The sequence below is a fragment of the Pristiophorus japonicus genome, chromosome 8, assembly GCF_044704955.1.
Source record: "Pristiophorus japonicus isolate sPriJap1 chromosome 8, sPriJap1.hap1, whole genome shotgun sequence".
NCBI classification, from domain to species: Eukaryota; Metazoa; Chordata; class Chondrichthyes; family Pristiophoridae; genus Pristiophorus; species Pristiophorus japonicus.
Genome location: NC_091984.1, coordinates 165,757,705 through 165,784,169, shown reverse-complemented (window position 1 = coordinate 165,784,169; position 26,465 = coordinate 165,757,705). Strand labels below are relative to the sequence as shown.

Sequence of the window (26,465 nt, the reverse complement as noted above, 5' to 3'; positions counted from 1 at the left end):
TGAGTGTGCCCCTGTGAGTATGGCCGACAAAGAGCCACACGGCCCTTGGTCAGCAGCCCTGAAGGTTACATACAAACCCATGAACAATAACGGAAAGGCAAAGAGCACCCAGCACAACCAGTCCGCCACACACCACTGCAACACCCCTTATACTAAAAACATCTACACTCCACCCCAACTGGAGCCATGTGATGATCTGGGAGAGGCCTCTTGGTTACCTCCTCAAAAAATTCAATCAGGTTCGTCAAACACGATCTTTCCTTAATAAATCTGTGCTGACTGTCCCTCATTAATCCTTGCCTATCCAAATGCAGATTTATCCTGTCTTTCAGGACTTTTTCCAATAATTTTCCCACCACTGACGTTAGGCTGACAGGCCGGTAATTACTCGGCCTATCCCTTTTTCCCTTCTTAAACAAGGGTAGCTTCATTAGACTACATTAGCAGTCCTCCAATCCTCCAGCACCATGCCCATATCCAAAGAGGACTGGAAAATGATGGTCAAGGCCTCTGCTATGTCCTCTTTTACTTCTCTCAACAACCTTGGATGCATTTCATCCAGGCCTGGGGACTTATCTACTTTCAAAGCTGCTAAACTCCTTAATACTTCCTCTCTCGCTATATTTATTTCATCCAGAATATGCCCGTGACTATGTCCTTGTGCCTCTGAGTATGCCCGAGTATGTCCCTGTGAGTATGCCCGTGAGTGCGCCCCCCGGAGTACGCACCCGTGAGTACGCCCCTGTGAGTACGCCCCTGTGAGTACGCTCACAGGTTTGTAGAGCTGTTGAGTTGGGAATGGCTTAGCCAGTCACGTGATGCTCACAAGACTCAATAAAACCCCAGTCAGTTGGGTTCGGGGGATCCACGGTGAGGCAGGTGGTGGTGAGCCTGATGGATGAACTGGTAATGTGTAGTGTGATTGTTAAACCTTTGCGAATAAACCAACTAGTTCTTAATAGCAATGTGTTGCTATGACTTCTTAAACAAAGAACTTGTGAAGCAAATACATTACAGGCGTTAGGTTTAAAGTTCCACCCTTTCAGTCCTCCCAGCTCCTGACTTGCACCTCCAAGGTAGTTGGCACTGTGGCCCAACTTTTTTGCAGGCAAGTGAGAAACAAAGTGGAACAGTCACCTGTATCTTACCGTGCACATTTACTCACGGGTTCACCTGGACTAAAATGTGCAGTGCCACACATTCTGGCTGCACCTCATTCAACAACCCAGCAAGATCTCCAATTCAGATCTTGGACACTAGGACATGTGTTTGTAATGAGTTCGGCGAGAGGCGGGAGTTCTGGGGATCGGAGAGGCCTACAAAAGGCCAGTGAGACCAGGAGCAGCGTGAGTTCGGCGAGAGTTCCGGGGAACGGAGAGGCCTACAAAAGGCCAGTGAGACCAGAAGCAGCACGAGTTCGGCGAGAGTTCCAGGGATCGGAGAGGCCGACAAAAGGCCAGTGAGACCGGGAGCAGCGCGAGTTCGGCGAGAGTTCCGGGGAACGGAGAGGCCTACAAAAGGCCAGTGAGACCAGGAGCAGCGTGAGTTCGGCGAGAGGCGAGAGTTCCGGGGAACGGAGAGGCCTACAAAAGGCCAGTGAGACCGGGAGCAGCGCGAGTTCGGCAAGAGGCGGGAGTTCCGGGGATCGGAGAGGCCTACAAAAGGCCAGTGAGACCAGGAGCAGCGCGAGTTCGGCGAGAGGCGAGCTTGTGCAGCTACAGGGAAGGCAAAAAAGTAGAAAGAAACAGAAAGGTGACATTACAGCCAAGGGGGTAAGTGATTGGCTGGTGATTGGTGAGTAGTTTTCTTTTTTCTCCTATAACAGTGAGTAAACTTTAGCATTGTTGTTGCCGAATTTAAATGAATCTAAGGGTTAAGTCATGACAGGAGAACTCGGTCACGTGATATGCTCCTCCTGTGCCATGTGGGAACTCAGGGACACTTCCGGTGTCCCTGACGACTACATGTGTGGGAAGTGTATCCGCCTCCAGCTCCTGACGGACCGCGTTGCGGAATTGGAACTGAGGATGGATTCACTCTGGAGCATCCACGATACTGAGAACGACGTGATTAGCACGTGTAGCGAGTTGGTCTTACCACAGGAGAAGGGTCCACAGCCAGAAAGGGATTGGAAGACCAGCAGGAAGAGTAGTGCAAGGAAGGTAGTGCAGGGGTCCCCTGGGGTCATCCCCCTGAAAAACAGATACACTGCTTTGAGTACTGTTGAGGGGGATGACTCATCAGGGGAGGACAGCAGCAGCCAAGTTCATGGCACCGTGGCTGGCTCTGTTGCACAGGAGGGCAGGAAAGAGAGTGGGAGAGCGACAGTGATAGGGGATTCAATTGTGAGGGGAATAGATAGGCGTTTCTGCGGCCGCAACCGAGACTCCAGGATGGTATGTTGCTTCCCTGGTGCAAGGGTCAAGGATGTCTTGGAGCGGGTGCAGGACATTCTAAAAAGGGAGTGAGAACAGCCAGTTGTCGTGGTGCACATTGGTACCAACGACATAGGTAAAAAAAAAAAGGGATGAGGTCCTACAAAATGAATTTAAGGAGCTAGGAGCTAAATTAAAAAGTAGGACCTCAAAAGTAGTAATCTCAGGATTGCTACCAGTGCCACGTGCTAGTCAGAGTAGGAATCGCAGGATAGCGCAGATGAATACGTGGCTTGAGCAGTGGTGCAGCAGGGAGGGATTCAAATTCCTGGGGCATTGGAACCGGTTCTGGGGGAGGTGGGACCAGTACAAACCGGACGGTCTGCACCTGGGCAGGACCGGAACCAATGTCCTAGGGGGAGTGTTTGCTAGTGCTGTTGGGGAGGAGTTAAACTAATATGGCAGGGGGATGGGAACCAATGCAAGGAGACAGAGGGAAACAAAAAGGAGACAAAAGCAAAAGACAGAAAGGAGATGAGGAAAAGTGGAGGGCAGAGAAACACAAGGCAAAGAACAAAGAGGGCCACTGTACAGCAAAATTCTAAAAGGACAAAGGGTGTTAAAAAAACAAGCCTGAAGGCTTTGTGTCTTAATGCAAGGAGTATCCGTAATAAGGTGGATGAATTAACTGTGCAAATAGATGTTAACAAATATGATGTGATTGGGATTACGGAGACGTGGCTCCAGGATGATCAGGGCTGGGAACTCAACATCCAGGGGTATTCAACATTCAGGAAGGATAGAATAAAAGGAAAAGGAGGTGGGGTAGCATTGCTGGTTAAAGAGGAGATTAATGCAATAGTTAGGAAGGACATTAGCTTGGATGATGTGGAATCTATATGGGTAGAGCTGCAGAACACCAAAGGGCAAAAAACATTAGTGGGAGTTGTGTACAGACCTCCAAACAGTAGTAGTGATGTTGGGGAGGGCATCAAACAGGAAATTAGAGGTGCATGCAATAAAGGTGCAGCAGTTATAATGGGTGACTTTAATATGCACATAGATTGGGCTAGCCAAACTGGAAGCAATATGGTAGAGGAGGATTTCCTGGAGTGCATAAGGGATGGTTTTCTAGACCAATATGTCGAGGAACCAACTAGGGGGGAGGCCATCTTAGACTGGGTGTTGTGTAATGAGAGAGGATTAATTAGCAATCTCGTTGTGTGAGGCCCCTTGGGGAAGAGTGACCATAATATGGTGGAATTCTACATTAGGATGGAGAATAAAACAGTTAATTCAGAGACCATGGTCCAGAACTTAAAGAAGGATAACTTTGAAGGTATGAGGCGTGAATTGGCTAGGATAGATTGGCGAATGATACTTAAGGGATTGACTGTGGATGGGCAATGGCAGACATTTAGAGACCGCATGGATGAAATACAACAATTGTACATTCCTGTCTGGCGTAAAAATAAGAAAGGGAAGGTGGCTCAACTGTGGCTATCAAGGGAAATCAGGGATAGTATTAAAGCCAAGGAAGTGGCATACAAATTGGCCAGAAATAGCAGCGAACCTGGGGACTGGGAGAAATTTAGAACTCAGCAGAGGAGGACAAAGGGTTTGATTAGGACAGGGAAAATGGAGTATGAGAAGAAGCTTGCAGGGAACATTAAGATGGATTGCAAAAGTTTCTATAGATATGTAAAGAGAAAAAGGTTAGTAAAGACAAACGTAGGTCCCCTGCAGTCAGAATCAGGGGAAGTCATAACGGGGAACAAAGAAATGGCAGACCAATTGAACAAGTACTTTGGTTCGGTATTCACTAAGGAGGACACAAACAACCTTCCAGATATAAAAGGGGTCAGAGGATCTAGTAAGGAGGAGGAACTGAGGGAAATCTTTATTAGTCGGGAAATTGTGTTGGGGAAATTGATGGGATTGAAGGCCGATAAATCCCCAGGACCTGATGGACTGCATCCCAGAGTACTTAAGGAGGTGGCCTTGGAAATAGCGGATGCATTGACAGTCATTTTCCAACAGTCCATTGACTCTGGATCAGTTCCTATCGAGTGGAGGGTAGCCAATGTAACCCCATTTTTTAAAAAAGGAGGGAGAGAGAAAACAGAATTATAGACCGGTCAGCCTGACCTCAGTAGTGGGTAAAATGATGGAATCAATTATTAAGGATGTCACAGCAGCGCATTTGGAAAGAGGTGACATGATAGGTCCAAGTCAGCATGGATTTGTGAAAGGGAAATCATGCTTGACAAATCTTCTGGAATTTTTTGAGAATGTTTCCAGTAGAGTGGACAAGGGAGAACCAGTTGATGTGGTATATTTGGACTTTCAGAAGGCTTTCGACAAGGTCCCACACAAGCGATTAATGTGCAAAGTTAAAGCACATGGGATTGGGGGTAGTGTGCTGACATGGATTGAGAACTGGTTGTCAGACAGGAAGCAAAGAGTAGGAGTAAATGGATACTTTTCAGAATGGCAGGCAGTGACTAGTGGGGTACTGCAAGGTTCTGTGCTGGGGCCTCAGCTGTTTACACTGTACATTAATGATTTAGACGAGGGGATTAAATGTAGTATTTCCAAATTTGCGGATGACACTAAGTTGGGTGGCAGTGTGAGCTGCGAGGAGGATGCTATGAGGCTGCAGAGTGACTTGGATAGGTTAGGTGAGTGGGCAAATGCATGGCAGATGAAGTATAATGTGGATAAATGTGAGGTTATCCACTTTGGTGGTAAAAACAGAGAGACAGACTATTATCTGAATGGTGACAGATTAGGAAAAGGGGAGGTGCAACGAGACCTGGGTGTCATGGTACATCAGTCATTGAAGGGTGGCATGCAGGTACAACAGGCGGTTAAGAAAGCAAATGGCATGTTGGCCTTCATAGCGAGGGGATTTGAGTACAGGGGCAGGGAGGTGTTACTACAGTTGTACAGGGCTTTGGTGAGGCCACACCTGGAGTATTATGTACAGTTTTGGTCTCCTAACTTGAGGAAGGACATTCTTGCTATTGAGGGAGTGCAGCGAAGGTTCACCAGACTGATCCCCGGGATGGTGGGACTGACCTATCAAGAAAGACTGGATCAACTGGGCTTGTATTCACTGGAGTTCAGAAGAATGAGAGGGAACCTCATAGAAACGTTTAAAATTCTGACGGGTTTAGACAGGTTAGATGCAGGAAGAATGTTCCCAATGTTGGGGAAGTCCAAAACCAGGGGTCACAGTCTAAGGATAAGGGGTAAGCCATTTAAGACCGAGATGAGGAGAAACTTCTTCACCTAGAGAGTGGTGAACCTGTGGAATTCTCTATCACAGAAAGTAGTTGAGGCCAATTCACTAAATATATTCAAAAGGGAGTTAGATGAAGTCCTTACTACTAGGGGGATCAAGGGGTATGGCGAGAAAGCAGAAAGGGGGTACTGAAGTTGCATGTTCAGCCATGAACTCATTGAATGGTGGTGCAGGCTAGAAGGGCCGAATGGCCTACTCCTGCACCTATTTTTCTATGTTTCTATATTCAGTACTCAAAAGGTTTAGGTTATTTGCCAGGCCAAGAACAAATCAGCACAGCCCCAATCGACACCATCTGAGCAAGCAAACCGCGTGCAAATGGAAGTTTCAGACCAACTGAACTTAAATGTTAATCTCTTTCCTCCTGGAAATATGTGAATGGTTCGCATTAATTTGGGGTAACCACTCACCTCTTGGCAAAATCGAGTTGTCGGACCGTCTTCTGCAGATTCAGCAAATTCCGTCCACGGCAACTTTTCTCTGGTGCAAAAGGCAAACGGCATAGCTACAAAAAGAGACATTGCAATGAGTTCTAGCACAGAAATACAAACAAGCTGCTCTCAGAATAGCTTCAAAAAGGCACTTGGAACCCCTTTGTAATGTCACCAAGCTCATGGTCTACAGGGCTGTAATAATACCCGCCCTCCTGTATGGCTCAGAGACATGGATCATGTACTGTAGGCACCTCAAGTCTCTGGAGAAATACCTCCAACGATGTCTCCGCAAGATCCTGCAAATCTCCCGGGAGGACAGAGGTGCGATATGATCAAGATCACAGGAGCTGAAGAAGAGTAACAGGAGCAGGAAAGACCATCAGCACATCAACACAGGCCAAGGTAAGAGAGGACAGTGTGACGGCTACAACACAATGTACCATGGAGTAGTTGTACATGGGTTCAAGCTCACGGTCCCACACACCAACTTCCTGATCACAGTTTGATTTTGGAGCAAAATTTGTCCCTGTGCCCTGGAGATGTTGACTCCTGCTGGGGTACAGCTCTATGGACAACAGGTACACGCCACTACTTCACCCAACTGGCCAATCTTCACTTGTGCGACTAAATGAGAGCATCAGGCTATTCAACCATAGGGACATCTCATTCACGCTCAATCCTGTCCTCACATGCTGATTTTCCAGCAGGGCATCTGCCGATTTCTCCCCCCGCCCCCCCCCAAGCCCTTTTGACACCCAAATTGACAGCAACTAACTGGCACAGACCAGGATGTAACCTGCGACCATGTGATTTCTATGGCTCAGTTACACATTGCCTTCAGGGAAATACTGATAATCTCAGCGGTTCTCTCTGGGGAAGCATCCAGCAAAGAGTCAGGGGCTTCAACCCTTCAACCCACCCCGCCCCCCCCACCCCACCCATCAGAAAGAAAAATAAAGACTTGCATTTCTATAGCGCCTTTCAGAACCTCAGGACATCCTAAAGCCAAAGAAGTACTTTTAAAGTGTAGTCACTGCTGTAATGTCGGACATGCTGCAGCTAATTTTGCACAGCAAGCTCCCACAAACACAATGAGATCATGACCAGATTTCTGTTTTTTTTAGTGATGTTGGTTGAAGGATAAATATCAGCCAGGACACTGGGGAGAACTCCCCTGCTCTTCGAAAAGTGCTGCGGGATCTTTTACATCCAACTAAGAGGGCCTCGGTTTAACGTCCAAAAGATGGCACCTCCGACAGTGCAGTGCTCCCTCAGCACCCAGTAGGAAGGAAAGGCAAAAGATTTAGTTATTCTGCAGCACTTCGCCTTGGAGCAGGTGAGTATCCCGTGGAGAACGGTATGTGGTAACAAGGTAAAAATAAAAACTACAACCAAGGAATACCGACTGTTCAGAAATGCTGTGCATCCGTATCTGGCTAGATTTCTCACAGTTTCCAGTATCACAGACCACTACAAACAGAAATGGACCCAAACAAAATACCAAGATACTTCACTACAGCAATGTGACGCCAGAGTTTCAATACCCGGGACATATTAGGAACAGGAAGCCGGAATCTGCCCAGCCCTGCGAGTGCGGGTTCGGAGGCGGGCCCACTTGTCAAAATGGCCCTGATTGACAGAAGGGCTCTGACCCCGCCTCCGTGTCAGTTTCTCAGCTGTCAAGTCTGTGCGCGGATCGCAGACCTGACACCAAGCGGCGGGCCACTTCATCAAGGTACTTAACAGATAGTTTTGTGCTATTTATGAGAATTAAAATCAGGCACTACAATTTTACCAACTTTTTGCCGGGTTTGCCGTCCCTCGGGGAACATGCCAGATCAGTATGTCGGGTTCTCAGTGACTCTCTGCTGCTTTGGCAAGTTGACAGCTGCAGAAGTGGTATAAAAGCTGCCATTTCACAGCTGTTCGCTTCCCAGTGTCAGAGGATGAAACCTTCTGGATTGGAAGACACTTTTAAGCTGTATGCAGTTTGGAAGTTTTTGCAGTGAACACTCTATTCACTGTCACCTCCTTGGAGCAAGCTCTCTCACCATTGACAGATCGCTTCTGTCATCTCACCTTCAGCTGCCATCTATTCCAACAGCATCGGTGCACTTGACAAAATCTCACCTCGGTCCTCAGAACCCCACTACGCTCAGCCCCAACATCAACATCAGTAAACACACCAGCGTCACCAACAACACCAACCTTTTCCGCAATCACCTGATGCTGCACAGGGCATCAGCACCCAGGATGCCAGGGATGGCGTCAGCATGGCCACATTTACTTCACTTGATGCTGTGCACTTTGGCTACCACATGATGCGCCAGGTTGGCACCACCCCACAACAGCTCCATAAAGCATTCCTGCAATGCCCAAGCCATTCCTTCCCCACTCATCATTATTGTGCAGGACCAGATAATCTTTGTACCACTATGTCTGACCATTCACTACAACTCATTAAGCCACTTCCAAAGGTGCACACAATCTGTCCAAGAACACAATGTGTTCAAAATAACGAGTTCAATGTTTGACAACACATTAGCAGAAAGTCTACCTGAACATTGGCTAAAACACCCAAGTGCCTACCCTTGTGTGTTGTTAGTTGGTATGATTGGACAAGGATGAGGGTAAGTGTGAGATGGGGAAATGATAATGTAAATAGAGAGGGACAGGTGGAGGTGCAAGGTAAGTTGGTGTGAGTAAGGATGTGCAGGGCTGGGTGATGAGTGGCACAGCAGGATGAGGTTGAGTGTGGCTTTGCAGTAATGTTTCGTGATCTACTGACATCGCTGAAAGGTTTGCGCCACTGCAGCCAGGTCCTCCTGACGATGTTCCTGCTTGTGCCCTCCTGTGCAATGTGCAATCAGGCTGCGTTGGTCTCCTGAAGAGGTATTTTCCATTGATTGGAAGGGAAGAGAACCTCCCTGTGTGCTGTGGAGGGTGTGGAGGGAGTGATGGGAGAGCCTGGGTGCAGCTGTGCATCTTTATGCAGCGCTTGTCAATGTTTGCAGCAACTGACAGAAGAACTGTCAGAAAAAGTTGTCCATTGTCCCTTTAAGGAACCCGGCTGATGACGAGTCATCAGATGACGTCATCAGACCCGCTTCCTGTTAATTGGCCGGGAACCCCACAGGGCAGGCTTAACACACCCAATCAATGGAAGGTTGCTGTGAAAGGGCGGGCTTGGAGCAGGGAGTGCGTTGCCCACACACCGCCGATGCCACCCGCACCCAACTCGCACCGTTGGTGAAATCGCAGCCGGAGAGTGTAGATTGCCAAGCAATGTAAGCAGATTTCAAAGTTACATGCATTAAAAACAGGTTACATATTCAACTCAAAATGAACATGTACCTCTCCCAATGAGTGACAGGTGGACTGCAACATACACATCGATGACAAACATTATATTCTTATTGTCTAGGTGTCTGTCTCTTTAAACGCAGTAACACTACACATAAGGAGTTATGCACCAAACTCAGTTACAAAAGACAGACCCATGTCCCAAATGAATTTGATGCGTACGTTATGAGGACAGTTCAAACTGGATAATTTTCAAACTATAGGCTTGAGGGGAGGCAACAAGCTACCTTTGAGCAAACACAGATTGCGTGATTTCTTCAGTTAAATGCAAGATAGCCAATTATTCCTGAATTCAAGTGACAAGTTCTGAGAATGGAAACAAGTCACAGCAACTGATGAAAGGGTATGGATGACAGGATCTGCTTATTAAACAAGTTGATAAAAGATAGTTGAAGCTTCATAGGAAAGATGGACAAGGTGGCCCCGCAGTCAGAAAAGATCACAAGTAAAGACAAGGATGATGTACAGTCCCCTCCCTATATAGTGGGTATGCTCACGCTCACCCCATTTACCCACTCCATGTGGCGGACCATTTATATGAATTTAGTTACGTTCAACATTTTTATTTGCCCAAACTATTGAATGCAACAAGATTCCACCGGACCTGCACATTCACCGTTTCAAACAAGTTTAAGTGCTTGAATACATTCCTTTGAGTCGGGAGGCGCGGCGGGAGTCGAAAGAGCGGCCTATAAAAGGCTCAACAGCCGGGGAGCAGTGCGGTGAGTCGGGAGGCGCGGCGGGAGTCGGAGGAGCGGCCAGCTGGTGCAGGTGCAGGGAGAGAAGGCTAAAAAGTAGAAAGAAAACGAAGGGTGACGTAACAGCCAAGGGGGTAAGTGATTGGTGAGTAATTTTTCTTTCTCTTTTCCTTTATCAGTAGGTAACCTTTATCATTGTTGTTGCCAAATTAAGTTAATCTAGGGGTTAAGTCATGGCAGGAGAGCTCGGACATGTGTCATGCTCCTCCTGTACTAAGTGGGAACTCAAGGATGCTTCCAGTGTCCCTGACAACTACATGTGCGGGAAGTGTATCCTGCTGCAGCTCCTGACAGACCGCATTGCGACACTGGAGCTGCGGGTGGATTCACTCTGGAGCATCCGCGATGCCGTGAATAGCACGTTTAATGAGTTGGTCATACCGCAGGTAAAGGTTACACAGGGAATTGGTGACCAACAGGAAGAGCAGTGGAAGGAAGGTAGTGCAGGGGTCCCCTGCAGTCATCCCCCTCCAAAACAGATACACCGTTTGGGTATTTTTTTGGGGGGATGACTCATCAGGGGAGGGCAGCAGCAGCCAAGTTCATGGCACCATGGGTGGCTCTGCTACACAGGAGGGCAGGAAAAAGAGTGGAGGAGCTATTAGTGGTAGGGATTCTATTGTAAGGAGAATAGATAGACGTTTCTGTGGCCACAATCGAGACTCCACAATGTTGCCTCCCTGGTGCAAGGGTCAAGGATGTCTCGGAGCGACTGCAGGACATTTTGGAGGGGGAGGGTGAACAGCCAGTTGTCGTGGTGCATATAGCTACCAACAATATTGGTAAAAAACAGGATGAGGTCCTACAAGCTGAATTTAGGGAGCTAGGAGTTAAATTAAAAAGTAGGACCTCAAAAGTAGTAATCTCAGGATTGCTACCAGTGCCATGTGCTAGTCAGAGCAGGAATCGCAGGATAGCTCAGATGAATACGTGGCTTGAGGAGTGGTGCAGAAGGGAGGGATTCAAATTCCTGGGACATTGGAACCGGGTCTGGGGGAGGTGGGACCAGTACAAACCAGACTGTCTGCACCTGGGCAGGACTGGAACCAATGTCCTAGGGGGAGTGTTTGCTAGTGCTGTTGGGGAGGGGTTAAACTAATATGGCAGGGGGATGGGAACCTATGCAGGGAGACAGAGGGAAGTAGAATGGGGGCAGAAGCAAAAGATAGAAAGAAGAAAAGTAAAAGTGTAGGGCAGAGAAACCCAAAGCAAAAAGCAAAAAGGGCCATATTACAGCAAAATTCTAAAGGGGCAAAGTGTGTTAAAAAGAAAAGCCTGAAGGCTCTGTGCCTCAATGCGAGGAGTATTCGTAATAAGGTGGACGAATTAACTGCATGGGCAGCAATTAATGAATATGATATAATTGGCATCACCGAGACATGGCTCCAGGGTGACCAAGGCTGGGAACTCAACAGCCAGGGGTATTTAACATTCAGGAAGGATAGACAGAAAGGAAAAGGAGATGGGGTAGCATTGCTGGAAATTAACACAATAGTAAGGAAGGACATTAGCTTGGACGATGTGGACTTTGTATGGCTGGAGCTGCGGAATACCAAAGGGCAGAAAACGCTACTGGGAGTTGTGTACAGACCACCAAACAGTAGTAGTGAGGTTGGGGACAGCATCAAAGAAGAAATTAGGGATGCGTGTAATAAAGGTACAGCAGTTATCATGGGCGACTTTAATCTACATATAGATTGGGCTAACCAAACTGGTAGCAATACGGTGGAGGAGGATTTCCTGGAGTATATTAGGGATGGTTTTCTGGACCAATATGTCGAGGAACCAACCAAAGGGCTGGCCATCCTAGACTGGGTGATGTGTAATGAGAAAGGACTAATTAGCAATCTTGTTGTGCGAGGCCCCTTGGGGAAGAGTGACCATAATATGGTAGAATTCTTTATTAAGATGGAGAGTGACACAGTTAATTCAGAGACTAGGGTCCTGAACTTAAGGAAAGGTAACTTCGACGGTATGACAAGTGAATTGGCTAGAATAGACTGGCAAATGATACTTAAAGGTTTGACGGTGGATAGGCAATGGCAAACATTTAAAGATCACATGGATGAACTTCAACAATTGTACATCCCTGTCTGGAGTAAAAATAAAATGGAGAAGGTGGCTCAACCGTGGCTAACAAGGGAAATTAAGGAAAGTGTTAAATCCAAGGAAGAGGCATATAAATTGGCCAGAAAAAGCAGCAAACCTGAGGACTGGGAGAAATTTAGAATTCAGTGGAGGAGAACAAAGGGTTTCATTAGGAGGGGGGAAATAGAGTATGAGAGGAAGCTTGCTGGGAACATAAAAACTGACTGCAAAAGCTTCTATAGATATGTGAAGAGAAAAAGATTAGTGAAGGCAAACGTAGGTCCCTTGCAGTCAGATTCAGGTGAATTTATAATGGGGAACAAAGAAATGACAGACCAGTTGAACAAATACTTTGGTTCTATCTTCACGAAGGAAGACACAAATAACCTTCCAGAAACACTAGGGGACCGAGAGTCTAGTGAGGAAGAACTGAAGGAAATCCTTATTAGGCGGGAAATTGTGTTAGGGAAATTGATGTCATTGAAGGCCGTTAAATCCCCAGGGCCTGATAGTCTGCATCCCAGAGTACTTAAGGAAGTGGATCTAGAAATAGTGGATGCATTGGTAATCAGTTTCCAACAGTCTATCGACTCTGGATCAGTTCCTATGGACTGGAGGGTAGCTAATGTAACAATTTTTAAAAAAGGAGGGAAGAGAGAAAACGGGTAATTATAGACCGGTTAGCCTGGCATCAGTAGTGGGGAAAATGTTGGAATCAATTATTAAAGATGAAATAGCAGCGCATTTGGAAAGCAGTAACAGGATCGGTCCAAGTCAGCATGGATTTATGAAAGGAAAATCATGCTGAACAAATCTTCTGAATTTTTTGAGGATGTAACTAGTAGAGTGGACAAGGGAGAACCAGTGGATGTGGTGTATTTGGACTTTCAAAAGGCTTTTGACAAAGTCCCACACAAGAGATTGGTGTGCCAAATTAAAGCACTTGATATTGGGGGGGTAATGTACTGACGTGGATAGAGAACTGGTTGGCAGACAGGAAGCAGAGAATCGGGATAAACGGGTCCTTTTCAGAATGGCAGGTGGGGTGCCGCAGGGCTCAGTGCTGGGACCCCAGCTATTTACAATATACATTAATGATTTGGATGAAGGAATTGAGTGTAATATCTCCAAGTTTACAGATGACACTAAGCTGGGTGGCGGTGTGAGCTGTGAGGGGGACGCGAAGAGGCTGCAGGGTGACTTGGACAGGTTAGGCGAGTGAACAAATGCATGGCAGATGTAGTTTAATCTGGATAAATGTGAGGTTATCCACTTTGGTGGCAAAAACATGAAGGCAGAATATTATCGGAATGGTGGCAGATTAGGAAAAGGGTAGTTGCAACGAGACCTGGGTGTCATGGTACATCAGTCATTGAAAGTTGGCATGCAGGTACAGCAGGCAGTGAAGAAGGCAAATGGCATGTTGGCCTTCATAGCTAGGGGATTTGAGTATAGGAGCAGGAAAGTCTTACTGCAGTTGTAAAGTGCCTTGATGAGGCCTCACCTGGAATAGTGTATTCAGTTTTGGTCTCCTAATCTGAGGAAGGACGTTCTTTCTATTGAGGGAGTGCAGCGAAGGTTCACCAGACTGATTCCCGGGATGGCAGGACTGACTTATGAGGACAGATTGGATCCACTGGGCCTGTATTCACTGGAGTTTAGAAGGTTGAGAGGGGATCCCATTGAAATATATAAAATTCTGACGAGACTGGACAGGTTAGATGCAGGAAGAATGTTCCAGATGTTGGGGAAGTGTAGAACCAGGGGACACAGTCTAAGGATAAGGGGTAAACTAAGATGAGGAGAAACTTCTTCACTCAGAGACTTGTTAATATGTGGAATTACCTACCGCAGAGAGTTGTTGATGCCAGTTCATTGGATATATTCAAGAGGGAGTTAGATATGGCCCTTACGGCTAAAGGGATCATGGGGTATGGAGAGGAAGCAGGAAAGGGGTACTGAGATGAATGATCAGCCATGATCTTATTGAATGGTGGTGCAGGCTCGAAGGGCCGAATGGCCTACTCCTGCACCTATTTTCTATGTTTCTATGTTTCCAGTTAGAGTGGATGAGGTATACAAAGTAATTGAACCGCACACTGAACATGTTAGTTATTGCTCTCTTAGAGGCGATCAAGTGTACAAGGCGATTTCCCCTTTGAACAAGGTGCCAACTGCTCACTCAACACCTGTTTCTACCCAATAGCCGGCACACGTGAGCAGTGTCTACAATGGACAATGATGGTAATGGCAAATGGTTTGCGCTATTTGCCAGATTTAAGCGTGCGCGGTTTAAGCGGTGGGGACTGTATATGAAAGTAAGGGAATAGTTTAGGATTTAATTGTGATTTCTTTTTGTTATTTCTGCCATAGAGTTAGACAACAAACTTCCTATTTTGCACTGTATCACTATTAGATTTCTCCTTCGCTTAATATTTCAAACTTAAAAGAAAGTCTGCTGTAATCACAGAATGATACAGCACAGAAAGAGGCCATTCAGTTCATCGTGCATGTACCAGCTCTTTAAAACAACTATCCAATTAATCCCACTCCCCTCCTCTTTCGCCATATCCCTGTAAATTTCACAAGAACATAAGAAATAGGAGCAGGAGTAGGCCATATGGCCCCTCGAGCCTGCTCCACCATTTAATACGATCATGACTGATCCGATCTTGGACTCAGGTCCACTTCCCTGCCCGCTCCCCATGACCCCTTATCGGTTAAGAAACTGTCTATCTCTGTCTTAAATTTATTCAATGACCCAGCTTCCACAGCTCTCTGAGGCAGCGAATTCCACAGATTTACAACCCTCTCAGAGAAGAACTTTCTCCTCATCTCAGTTTTAAATGGGCGGCCCCTTATTCTAAGATTATGCCCCCAGGTTCTAGTCTCCCCCAACAGTGGAAACATCCTCTCTGCATCCACCTTGTCAATCCTGCTCATAATCTTATACGTTTCGATAAGATCACCTCTCATTCTTCTGAATTCCAATGAGTAGAGGCCCAACCGACTCAACCTTTCCTCATAAGTCAACCCCCTCATCTCCGGAATCAACCTAGTGAACCTTCTCTGAACTGCCTCCAAAGCAAGAATATGCTTTCTTAAATATGGAAACCAAAACCGTACATAGAAAATAGGTGCAGGAGTAGGCCATTTGGCCCTTTGAGCCTGCACCGCCATTCAATAAGATCATGGCTGATCATAACCTCAGTACCCCTTTCCTGCTTTCTCTCCATACCTCTTGATCCCCTTAACCGTAAGGGCCATATCTAACTCCCTCTTGAATATATCCAATGAACTGGCATCAACAACTCTCTGCGGCAGCGAATTCCACAGGTTCACAACTGTCTGAGTGAAGAAGTTTCTCCTCATCTCAGTCCTAAATGGCCTACCCCTTATCCTAAGACTATGTCCCCTGGTTCTGGACTTCCCCAACATCGGGAACATTCTAACCTGTCCAATCCCGTCAGAATCTTAGACGTTTCTATGAGATCCCCTCTCATCCTTCTAAACTCCAGTGAATAAAGGCCCAGTTGATCCAATCTCTCCTCATATGACAGTCCAGCCATCCCTGGAATCAGTCTGGTGAACCTTCACTGCATTCACTCAAAAGCAAGAACCTCAGATTAGGAGACCAAAATTGAACACAATATTCCAGATGAGGCCTCACCAAGGCCCAGTACAACTGCAGTAAGACCTCCCTGCTCCTATACTCAAATCCCCTAGCTATGAAGGCCAACATACCATTTGCCTTCTTCACCACCTGCTGGACCTGCATGCCAACATTCAATGACTGATGAACCATGACACCCAGGTCTCGTTGCACCTCCCCTTTTCCTAATCTGCCGCCATTCAGATAATATTCTGCCTTCATGTTTTTGCCACCAAAATGGATAACCTCACATTTATCCACATTATACTGCATCTGCCATGCATTTGCCCACTCACCTAACCTGTCCAAGTCACCCTGCAGCCTCTTAGCGTCCACCTCACAGCTCACACCGCCATCCAGTTTAGTGGCATCTGCAAACTTGGAGATATTACACTCAATTCCTTCATCTAAATCGTTAATGTATATTGTAAAGTGAACCCTGCGGCACTCCACTAGTCACTGCCTGCCATTCTGAAAAGGACCCGTTTATCCCGATTCTCTGCTTCCTGTCTGCCAACCAGTTCTCTATCCATGTCAGTACATTACCCCCAATACCATGCGCTTTGGTTTTGCACACCAATCTCTTGTGCGGGACCTAGTCAAAAGCCTTTTGAAAGTCCTAATACACCACATCCACTGGTTCTCCCTTGTCCACTCTACTAGTTACATCCTCAAAAAATTCCAGATGATTCATTAAGCATGATTTCCCTTTCATAAATCCATGCTGACTTGGACCGATCCTGTAACTGCTTTCCAAATGCGCTGCTATTTCATCCTTAATGATTGATTCCAACATTTTCCCCAGTACTGATGTCAGGCTAACCGGTCTATAATTACCCGTTTTCTCTCTCCCTCCTTTTTTAAAAAGTGGTGTTACATTAGCTACCCTCCAGTCCATAGGAACTGATCCAGAGTCAATAGACTGTTGGAAAATGATCACCAATGCATCCATTATTTCTATGGCCACTTCCTTAAGTACTCTGGGATGCAGACAATCAGGCCCCGTGGATTTATCAGCCTTCAATCCCATCAATTTCCCAAACACAATTTCCCACCTAATAAGGATATCCTTCAGTTCCTCCTTCTCACTAGACCCACTGTCACCTAGTACATTCGGAAGGTTATTTGTGTCTTCCTTCGTGAAGACAGAACTGAAGTATTTGTTCAATTGGTCTGCCATTTATTTGTTCCCCATTATAAATTCACCTGAATCCGACTGCAAGGGACCGACGCTTGTCTTCACTAATCTTTTTCTCTTCACATATTTATAGAAGCTTCCTCTCGTACTCTATTTCCCCCTCTTAAGTAAACCCTTAGTCCTCCTCTGTTGAATTCTAAATTTCTCCCGGTCCTCAGGTTTGTTACTTTTTCTAGCCAATTTATATGCCTCTTCCTTGGTTTTAACACTATCCTTAATTTCCCTTGTTAGCCACAGTTGAGCCACCTTCCCCGTTTTATTTTTACTGCAGACAGCGATGTCTGTTGAAGTTGAAGTTCATCCATGTGATCGTTAAATGTTTGCCATTGCTTATCCACTGACAACGCTTTAAGTATCCTTTGCAAGTTTATTATAGCCAATACACCCCTCATACCGTTGAAGTTACCTTTCCTTAAGTTCAGGACCCTAGTTTCTGAATTAACTGTGTCACTCTCCATTTTAATAAAGAATTCTACCATATTATGGTCACTCTTCCCCAAGGGGCCTCGCACAACAAGATTGCTAATTAGTCCCTTCTCATTACACATCACCCAGTCTAGGATGGCCAGCTCTCTAGTTGGTTCCTCGACATATTGGTCGAGAAAACCATCCCTAATACACTCCAGGAAATCCTCCTCCACCGCATTGCTACCAGTTTGGTTAGCCCAATCTATATGTAGATTAAAGTCGCCCATGATAACTGCTGTACCTTTATTGCACACATCCCTTATTTCTTGTTTGATGCCGTCCCCAACCTCACTACTACTGTTTGGTGGTCTGTACACAACTCCCACTAGCGTTTTCTGCCCTTTGGTATTCCACAGCTCCACCCATACCGATTCCACATCATCCAGGCTAATGTCCCTCCTTACTATTGCATTAATTTCCTCTTTAACAGCAACGCCACCCCGCCACCTTTTCCTCTCTGCCTATCCTTCCTAAATGTTGAATACCCCTGGATGTTAAGTTCCCAGCCTTGGCCACCCTGGGGCCATGTCTCCGTGATGCCAATTACATCATATCCGTTAACTGCTGTCTGCGAATTCTCAGTATTGTGGATGCTCCAGAGTTCATCCACCCGCAACTCCAGTGCCGCAATGTGGTCCTTCAGGAGCTGGAGGCGGATGCACTTCCAGCACACATCGTCGTCAGGGACACCGGAACATTCCTGACTTCCCACATAGTACAGGAGGAGCATAACACATGTCCGAGCTGTCCTGCCATGACTTAACCCTTAGATAAACTAAATTTGGCAACAATGCTAAATGTTACTTACTGATAAAGAAAAGAAAAAAGAAAAGCTACTTACCAATCATCAGCCAATCACTTATCCCCTTGGCTGTGAAGTCACCTTTCGATTTCTTTCTACTTTTTTGCCTCCCTGCTGCAGCTGCACCAGCTGGCCTTTATAGGCCTCACCAACGCCCCGAACTCTCGCCTCTCCGACTGCCGGCGCTTCTCGACTGCCGCTGGCCTTTATAGGCCTCACCAATGCAGTATTCTCGGTGTGGCCTCACCAATACCCTGTATAACTGTAGCAAGACTTCCCTGCTTTTATACTCCATCCCCTTTGCAATAAAGGCCAAGATTTCATTCGCCTTCCTGATCACTTGCTGTACCTACATACTAATCTTTTGGGTTTCATGCACCAGGACCTCCAGGTCCCGCTGTATTGCAGCACTTTGCAATTTTTCTCCATTTAAATAATAACTTGCTCTTTGATTTTTTCTGCCAAAGTGCATAACCTCACACTTTCCAACATTATACTCCATCTGCAAAATTTTTGCCCACCCACTGAGCCTGTCTATATCCTTTTGTGTCCTCCTCACACATTGCTTTTCCTCCCATCTTTGTATCGTCAGCAAACTCGGTCTCTTCATCCAAGTCGTTAATATAGATTGTAAATAGTTGGGATCCCAGCAATGATCCCTGCGGCACCCCACTAGTTACTGATTGCCAACCCGAGAATGAACCATTTATCCCGACTTTCTGTAAGTTAGCCAATCCTCTATCCATGCTAATATATTAGCACCAACCCCGTGAACTTTTATCTTGTGCAGTAACCTTTTATGTGGCTCCGTGTCAAATGCCTTCTGGAAGTCCAAATACACCACATCCATTGGTTCCCCTTTATCCACCTGTTCGTTACATCCTCAAAGAATTCCAGCAAATTTGTCAAGCATGACTTCCCCTTCATAAATCCATGCTGACTCTGCCTGACTGAATTATGCTTTTCCAAATGTCCTGCTGCTGCTTCTTTAATAATGGACTCCAACATTTTCCCAACGACAGATGTTAGGCTAACTGCTCTATAGTTTCCTGCTTTTTGTCTGCCTCCTTTTATAAATAGGGGCATTACATTTGCAGTTTTCCAATCTGCTGGGACCGCCCCAGAATTTCCCCTCAAGTATTTATCCAATTCTCTTTTGAAAGTTACTATTGAATCTGCTTCCACCAACCTTTCAGGCAGTGTATTCTAGATCATAACTCGCTGTGTAAAAAATATTTCCCTCATGTCACCTCTGGTCCTTCTGCCCCTGTAAACAGTTTCTCCTTATTTACCCTATCAAAATATTTCATGATTTTGAACACCTCTATTAAATCTCCTCTTAGCCTTCTTTGCTCCAAGGAGAACAACTCCAGCATCTCTAGTCTCTCTGACTGAAGTTACCCATCCCTGGTACCATTCTAGTAAATCTCTTCTGCACCCTCTCCATCGACAGTCCCTCAGAGTCGAGGATGACTTGCTTCCACTCAAAGTGAGTTTTCAGGTGACTGAGGAATCCAATGCAGGACCTACAGTCTCTGTCACAGGTGGGGCAGACAATGATTGGCAGAAAGGGTGATTGGAGAGCCTGGGTTGACGCACGCGCCTTCCGCTATCTGCGCTTGGTTTCTGCTTGTTCTCGGCGATGGGATTCAAGGTGCTCAGTGCCCTCCTGGATGCTCTTCCTCCACTTAGGGTGGCCGTGGGCCAGGGATTCCCAGGAGTCGGTGGGAATGTTGCACTTTATCAAGGAGGCTTTGAGGGTGTCCTGGAAGCGTTTCCTCTGCCCACCTTGGGCTCGCTTGCCATGTCGAAGTTCCGAGTAGAGCGCTTACTTTGGGAGTCTTGTGTCAGGCATGCAGACAATGTGGCCTGCCCAACGGAGCTGGTCGAGTGTGGTCAGTGCTTCAATGCTGGGGATGTTAGCCTGAGCGAGAACACTGACGTTGGTGTGTCTATCCTCCCAGGGGATTTGCAGGATTTTGCAGAGGCAGCATTGGTGGTACTTCTCCAGCGCTTTGAGATGTCTGCTGTATATGATGCCCTCTCAGCCATATAGGAGGGGTATCACTATTGCCCTGTAGACCATAAGCTTGGTGCCAGATTTGAGGTCCTGGTATTCGAATATTCTCTTCCTCAGGTGATCAAAGGCTGCACTGGAGCACTGGAGGTGGTGTTGGACCTAGTCAGCGATGTCTGCCCTTGCTGATAATAGGCTCCCGAGGTATGGAAAGTGGTCCATGTTGTCCAAGGCCTCGTCGTGGATTTTGATAATCGGGGGGGGGCAGGATCAGGTTGGTAGAGGACCTTTGTCTTACGGACGTTTAGTGTAAGGCTCATTCTCTCGTATGCCTCAGTGAAGGTGTTGACGATGGCTTGGAGTTCAGCCTCTGAGTGTGCGCAGATGCAAGTGTCGTCCACGCACACATTCTCATCTGTTCTACAATTTAGCTCCACTCCAGTGGGGAGCTTGTTGAGAGTGAGATGGAGCATTGCAGCAAAGAAGATCGAGAAGAGCGTTGGTGCGATGACGCAGCCCTGCTTGACCCTGATCCAAATGTGGAATGGGTCTGTGATGGATCTATTGGTCAGGATCATGGTTTACATGTCATCGTGGAGCAGACAGAGGATGGTGACAAACTTTTGAGGGCAGCCAAAACGGAGGAGGACGCTCCATAATCCCTCACGGTCGAGTGTCAAAGGCCTTTGTGAGGTCAAAGGCGGCCATCTCCAAGGCCTTCCTAAAGTGTGGTGCCCAGAATTGAACACAATACTCCAGCTGAGGCCGAACCAGTGTTTTATAAAGGTTCAGCAGAACGTCCTTGCTTTTGTACTCTATTCCTCTGTTAACAAAGCCAAGGATTCCATATGCTTTTTAATAGTCTTCTGAACTTGTCCTACCACATTCAACGATTTGTGTAAATACAAACCCAGGTTTCTCTGTTCTTGCACTCCCTTAAAATTGTACCATTTAGTTCATATTGTCTCTCCTCATTCTTCCTACCAAAATGTATTACTTCACACTTCTGTTGTTAAATTTCATCTGCCATGTATCTGCCCATTTCACCAGTCTGTGCATGTCCTCCTGAAGTCTGTTAGCCGTTTTGCTGATACAGGCAGGATTCAAGTGGCTCCTGGGCTGGGAGCAGTAACCCCAACGGCCCATCTTTCTCTCTCGCCAACCTTCCTGCCCAATGTGCCTGCTGGAGGCTAATCTTTCTTACCTCCTTCCCGTCCCATTCACCCCTCCAATGCTAACCCTGTGGACTCTGCCACTGGATCAGCTATCACCGACCCTCTCCGCATCTCATAAGAACATAAGAAATAGGAGCAGGAGTAGGCCATTCGGCCCCTCGAGCCTGCTCCACCATCCAATAAGATCATGGCTGATCTTCGACCACAAATCCATTTTCCTGCACTATCCCCATATCCCTTGATTCCCTTAATATCCAAACATCTATTGATCTCTGTCTTGAATATACTCAACGACTGAGCCTCCAGAGCCCTCTGAGGAAGAGAATTCCAAACATTCACAACCCTCAGTGAAGAAATTTCTCCTCAACTCAGTCCTAAATGGCCAACCCCTTATTCTGAGACTGTGACCCCTGGTTCTAGACTCTCCAGCCAGAGGAAACATCCTCCCTGCATCTACCTTGTCATGTTTCAATGAGATCACCTCTCATTCTTCTAAACTCTAGAGAATATAGGCCTAGTCTACTCAATCTCTGCTCATAGGACAATCCCCCCATCCCAGGAATCATTCTAGTGAACCTTCATTGCACTCCCTCTATGGCAAGGAGACCAAAACTGTACACAATCCTCTTGGTGTGGTCTAACCGGGGCCCTATATAATTGCAGTATTGTTACTCTTATTCTCAAATCCTCTTGTAATAAAGGCCAACATACCAATATGGTTTCTTAATTGCTTGCTGTACCTGCAGTACATTCGTGTACAGGACAGCCAGGTCCCTCTGAACACCAACATTTCCCAATCTGTCACCATTTAAAAAATACTCAGCTTTTCTATTTTTCCTACCAAAATGGATAACTTCACATTTCTCCACATTATATTCCATTTGCCATGTTCTTGCCCCTCACTTAGCCTGTCTATATCCCCTTGAAGGCACTTTGCATCCTCCTCACAACTTATATTCACACCTAGCTTTTTATCATCAGCAAACTTGGATTTTTACATTTGGTCCCCTCATCCAAATCATTGATATAGATTGTGAATTGCTAGGACCCAAGCACGGATCCTTGCAATACCCCACTAGTTATAGTCTGCGAACCCAAAAATGAACCGTTTATTCCTACCCACTGTTTTCTGTCAGTTAACCAATCCTCAATCCATACAGTATATTACCCCCAATCCCATGAGCCCTAATTCTGTTTAATAACCTCTTGTGTGGCACCTTATCAAATGCTTTCTGACAATCCAAATATACCACATCCACTGGTTCCCCCTTATCTGCTAGTTACAACCTCAAAAACCTCTAACAGAATCATCAAACATGATTTCCCTTTCATAAATCCGTGTTGACTCTGCCCAATCCTATTATTATTTTCTAAGTGCCCTGTTACCCTGTCCTGAATAATAGATTCTAGCATTTTCCACACTACTGATCTCAGGAATCTCCCTGCAGAACGTCCGTTCGCTTGCAAACAAGGCCCTTGCCATCCGTGAGCTTATTGTGCATCGACATCATGGCCTTGCCGGAAACCTGGCTGAGGGGTGATGACACCTTACCCGAAACAATGCTTCCCTGCCTGGCTATACTTTCCACCACTTGCCCCGCCCAGACCACTGTGCAGGCGATGTGGCTCTCATCACCAGATCATCCCTTGGACTGTCCCCCTACTCTTCTGGCACCTTCTCCTCCTTTGAGCATCTCACCTTATTCCACCCCTCTCTACCGCACACTCACGGACCATGCCAAATTTCTCACTGAGATATCTTCACTGCTTTCCACCCTCAGCCTCTGTATCGAACGACTACTCAGCCTTGGTGACTTCAACCTCCAACCCAACTCATTATGGTCTCTCTCCCCTTTGAGTTTACTGCCTTCTATCCTCCCTTAATCTCTTCCTCCATATAAACCCCCTACCCATAATCATGACCCCTCCCTATTTCTGAACTATTCTTTACTCTCGTGCTATTTGTCTCTCCCAGTCCTCTGTGCACCTTGTTTGTCCTCTCTAATGTTTTCCCTGGTGCCCATCCACCTCCAAAATGAGTTTAAACCACCAACCCCCCACAGTATTAAGCTTCCCACAAGAACATTGGTCCCAATGCCCCGGGAGGTGCAACCCGTCTGCCTTGAACAGGTCCCAATGCCCCAGGAATCTGAAGTCCTTCCTTCTGCACCATTTCTCCAGCCACACATTAACCTGTCTTATCCTACTAGTCCTATAGTAGTGGATGGCACTGGGAGTAATCCATAAATGATTACCTTTGAGGTCCTGCTTTTTAACTTCCTCCCTAGCTCCTGAAACTCAGACTGCAGGACCACAACCCTTTTCCTTCTGTTGGCATTGGTTCCCGCATGGACTATGATTTCTGGCTGTTCCACTTTACCCTCAAAATGTTCTGAACCCTCTCGGTGATGTCCTTTACCCTGGCACCAGGGAGGCAACACACCATGCGGGACTTGGTGATTGCAGAAACGCCTGTTATCCCCCTGACTATCAAATCCCCTAAAACTACTGCATTTCTACACTTTGCTGTGCCCGCTGTGCAGTCATTTGCTCACAGTGCTGTGAATGTGCTCTAGACTGCACTTTCCCCAAGGTGACATGACGCTCAGCACTGAAACCGGTTCGAGAGTGCCACACTCCCAGTGGATTTCTGCAGTCTGTCTCTTCATACCCTGCCGGATGGCCACCCATTTATTGTCCTGCTGAGCTCTCTGTAGCTGCAGGATGACGTGTGCTCCAGGAAATTCTGTGCCTCCCATATGCCCTGCAGTGACTCCAGCTGCTCCTCAAGCTCAGAAACCCTGAACTTGTGTTCGAGCAACTGGAGTCACTTCCTCCACACGTGGTTATCCAGAACACGTGAAGCAGCCTGGAGTTCCCACATGACACAGGAATTGCAGGCAACGGGTCTCAGCTGGCCCAGCAACAGATATGTTTTTATTTTGGAATCCTCTGATTGAATTACTCTGATTGTACATATATATACTGTTGTCCCTTGGTTTAAAACACTTATCACCTCCTTCCCCCTCTGCACCAAATGGCCATTACCACTCTGTTTAGCAAGACACTCCATTTAACAGATACAACCAGCTCATAAGAACATAAATAGAAACAGGAGTAGGCCATACGGCCCCTCGAGCCTGCTCCGCCATTTAATACGATCATGGCTGATCCGATCATGGACTCAGGTCCACTTCCTTGCCCGCTCCCCATAACCCCTTATTGTCTATTTCTGTCTTAAATTTATTCAATGTCCCAGCCTCCACAGCTCTCTGAGGCAGCAAATTTCACAGATTTACAACCCTCAGAAGAAATTTCTCCTCATCTCAGTTTTAAATTCTAAGATTATGCCCTCGAGTTCTAGTCTCCCCTATCAGTGGAAACTTCCTCTCTGCAACCACCTTGTCAATCCTGCTCATAATCTAATACGTTTCGATAAGATCACCTCTCATTCTTCTGAATTCGAATGAGTAGAGGCCCAACCTACTCAACCTTTCCTCATAAGTCAACCCCCTCATCTCCAGAATCAACCTTGTGAACCTTCTCTGAACTGCCTCCAAAGCAAGTATATCCTTTCGTAAATATGGAAACCAAAACTGCACGCAGTATTCCAGGTGTGGCCTCACCAATACCCTTTACAACTGTAGCAAGACTTCCTTGCTTTTATACTCCATCCCCTTCGCAATAAAGGCCAAGATTCAATTGGCCTTCCTGATCACTTGCTGTACTGCATACTATCCTTTTGTGTTTCATGCACAAGTACCCCCAGGTCCCACTGTACTGCAGCATTTGCAATTTTTCTCCATTTAAAATTATAATTTGCTTTTCTATTATTTCTGCCAAAGTGGATAACCTCACATTTTCCCACATTATGGGCTCAAGTTTCGGCCTGAGTTGCTCCTATTTTTTTTGAGCAACTAGTTTAGAATGGAGCATCTTACAAATTGCAATTCTCGGCATTTAGTTTACTCCAGTTCTAGTGAGTTAGAATAGTTTCATTTTAGAACAGATTTTTTTTCAAAAGGGGGCGTGTCCAGCCACTTACGCCTGTTTTGCAAGTTTAAGCAGCGAAAACTTACTCCAAACTAACTTAGAATGGAGCAAGGGGCAATTTTTGTACGCTCAGAAAAACCTTGCCTACACTTATAAATCAGGCGTAGGGAACAAGAGATGGGGGTGGGGGAAGGGGTTTTTACAAACATTTAACAATTCACTTTTACAAATTAAATGATAAATAAATCAATAAATCAACCAAAAAAAATTAATAAAAAATAAAAAATGTTTTTTAAATCAATCAAAAAAATTAAGTTTCTACTCACCTACTGCAACACCGGGAGCCCTCCAACAGCGTGCTGGGATGGGGCCCAGCCAGTGTATCTCTCTCTCTGTCTCTGTCAGTGTCTCTCTCTCTTTGTCTCTGTCAGTGTCTCTGTGTTTCTGACAGCGAGGGGGGGGGGGAGAGGAAAGAGAGAGAGGAGAGGAGAGGAGAGGAGAGGAGAGGAGAGGAGAGGAGAGGAGAGGAGAGGGGGGAGAGGAGAGGAGAGGGGTTGGAGAGGAGAGGAGAGGAGAGGAGAGGAGAGGAGAGGGGGGAAAAGGGGAGGAGAGGAGAGGAGAGGAGAGGGGGGAGAGGAGAGGAGAGGGGGGAGAGGAGAGAAGAGGGGGGAGAGGAGAGGAGAGGAGAGGGGGGGAGAGGAGAGGAGAGGAGAGGGGGGGAGAGGAGAGGAGAGGGGGGGAGAGGAGAGGAGAGGGGGGGAGAGGAGAGGAGAGGGGGGAGAGGAGAGGAGAGGGGGGGAGAGGAGAGGAGAGGAGAGAGAGGAGAGGGGGGGAG

At 46.6% G+C, this 26,465-nt stretch overlaps 1 protein-coding gene across 1 annotated transcript in view; it reads right to left on the bottom strand.

Annotated features, from left to right (window-relative positions):
• Nucleotides 1-26,465, bottom strand: part of upb1 (ureidopropionase, beta) — a 157,754-nt gene that overhangs the window by 103,239 nt on the left and 28,050 nt on the right. The window contains exon 5 of the mRNA XM_070888307.1: nucleotides 6,093-6,187. Within this exon, the coding sequence (XP_070744408.1) occupies nucleotides 6,093-6,187 (95 nt within the window). The remainder of the gene's footprint in view (nucleotides 1-6,092; nucleotides 6,188-26,465) is intronic.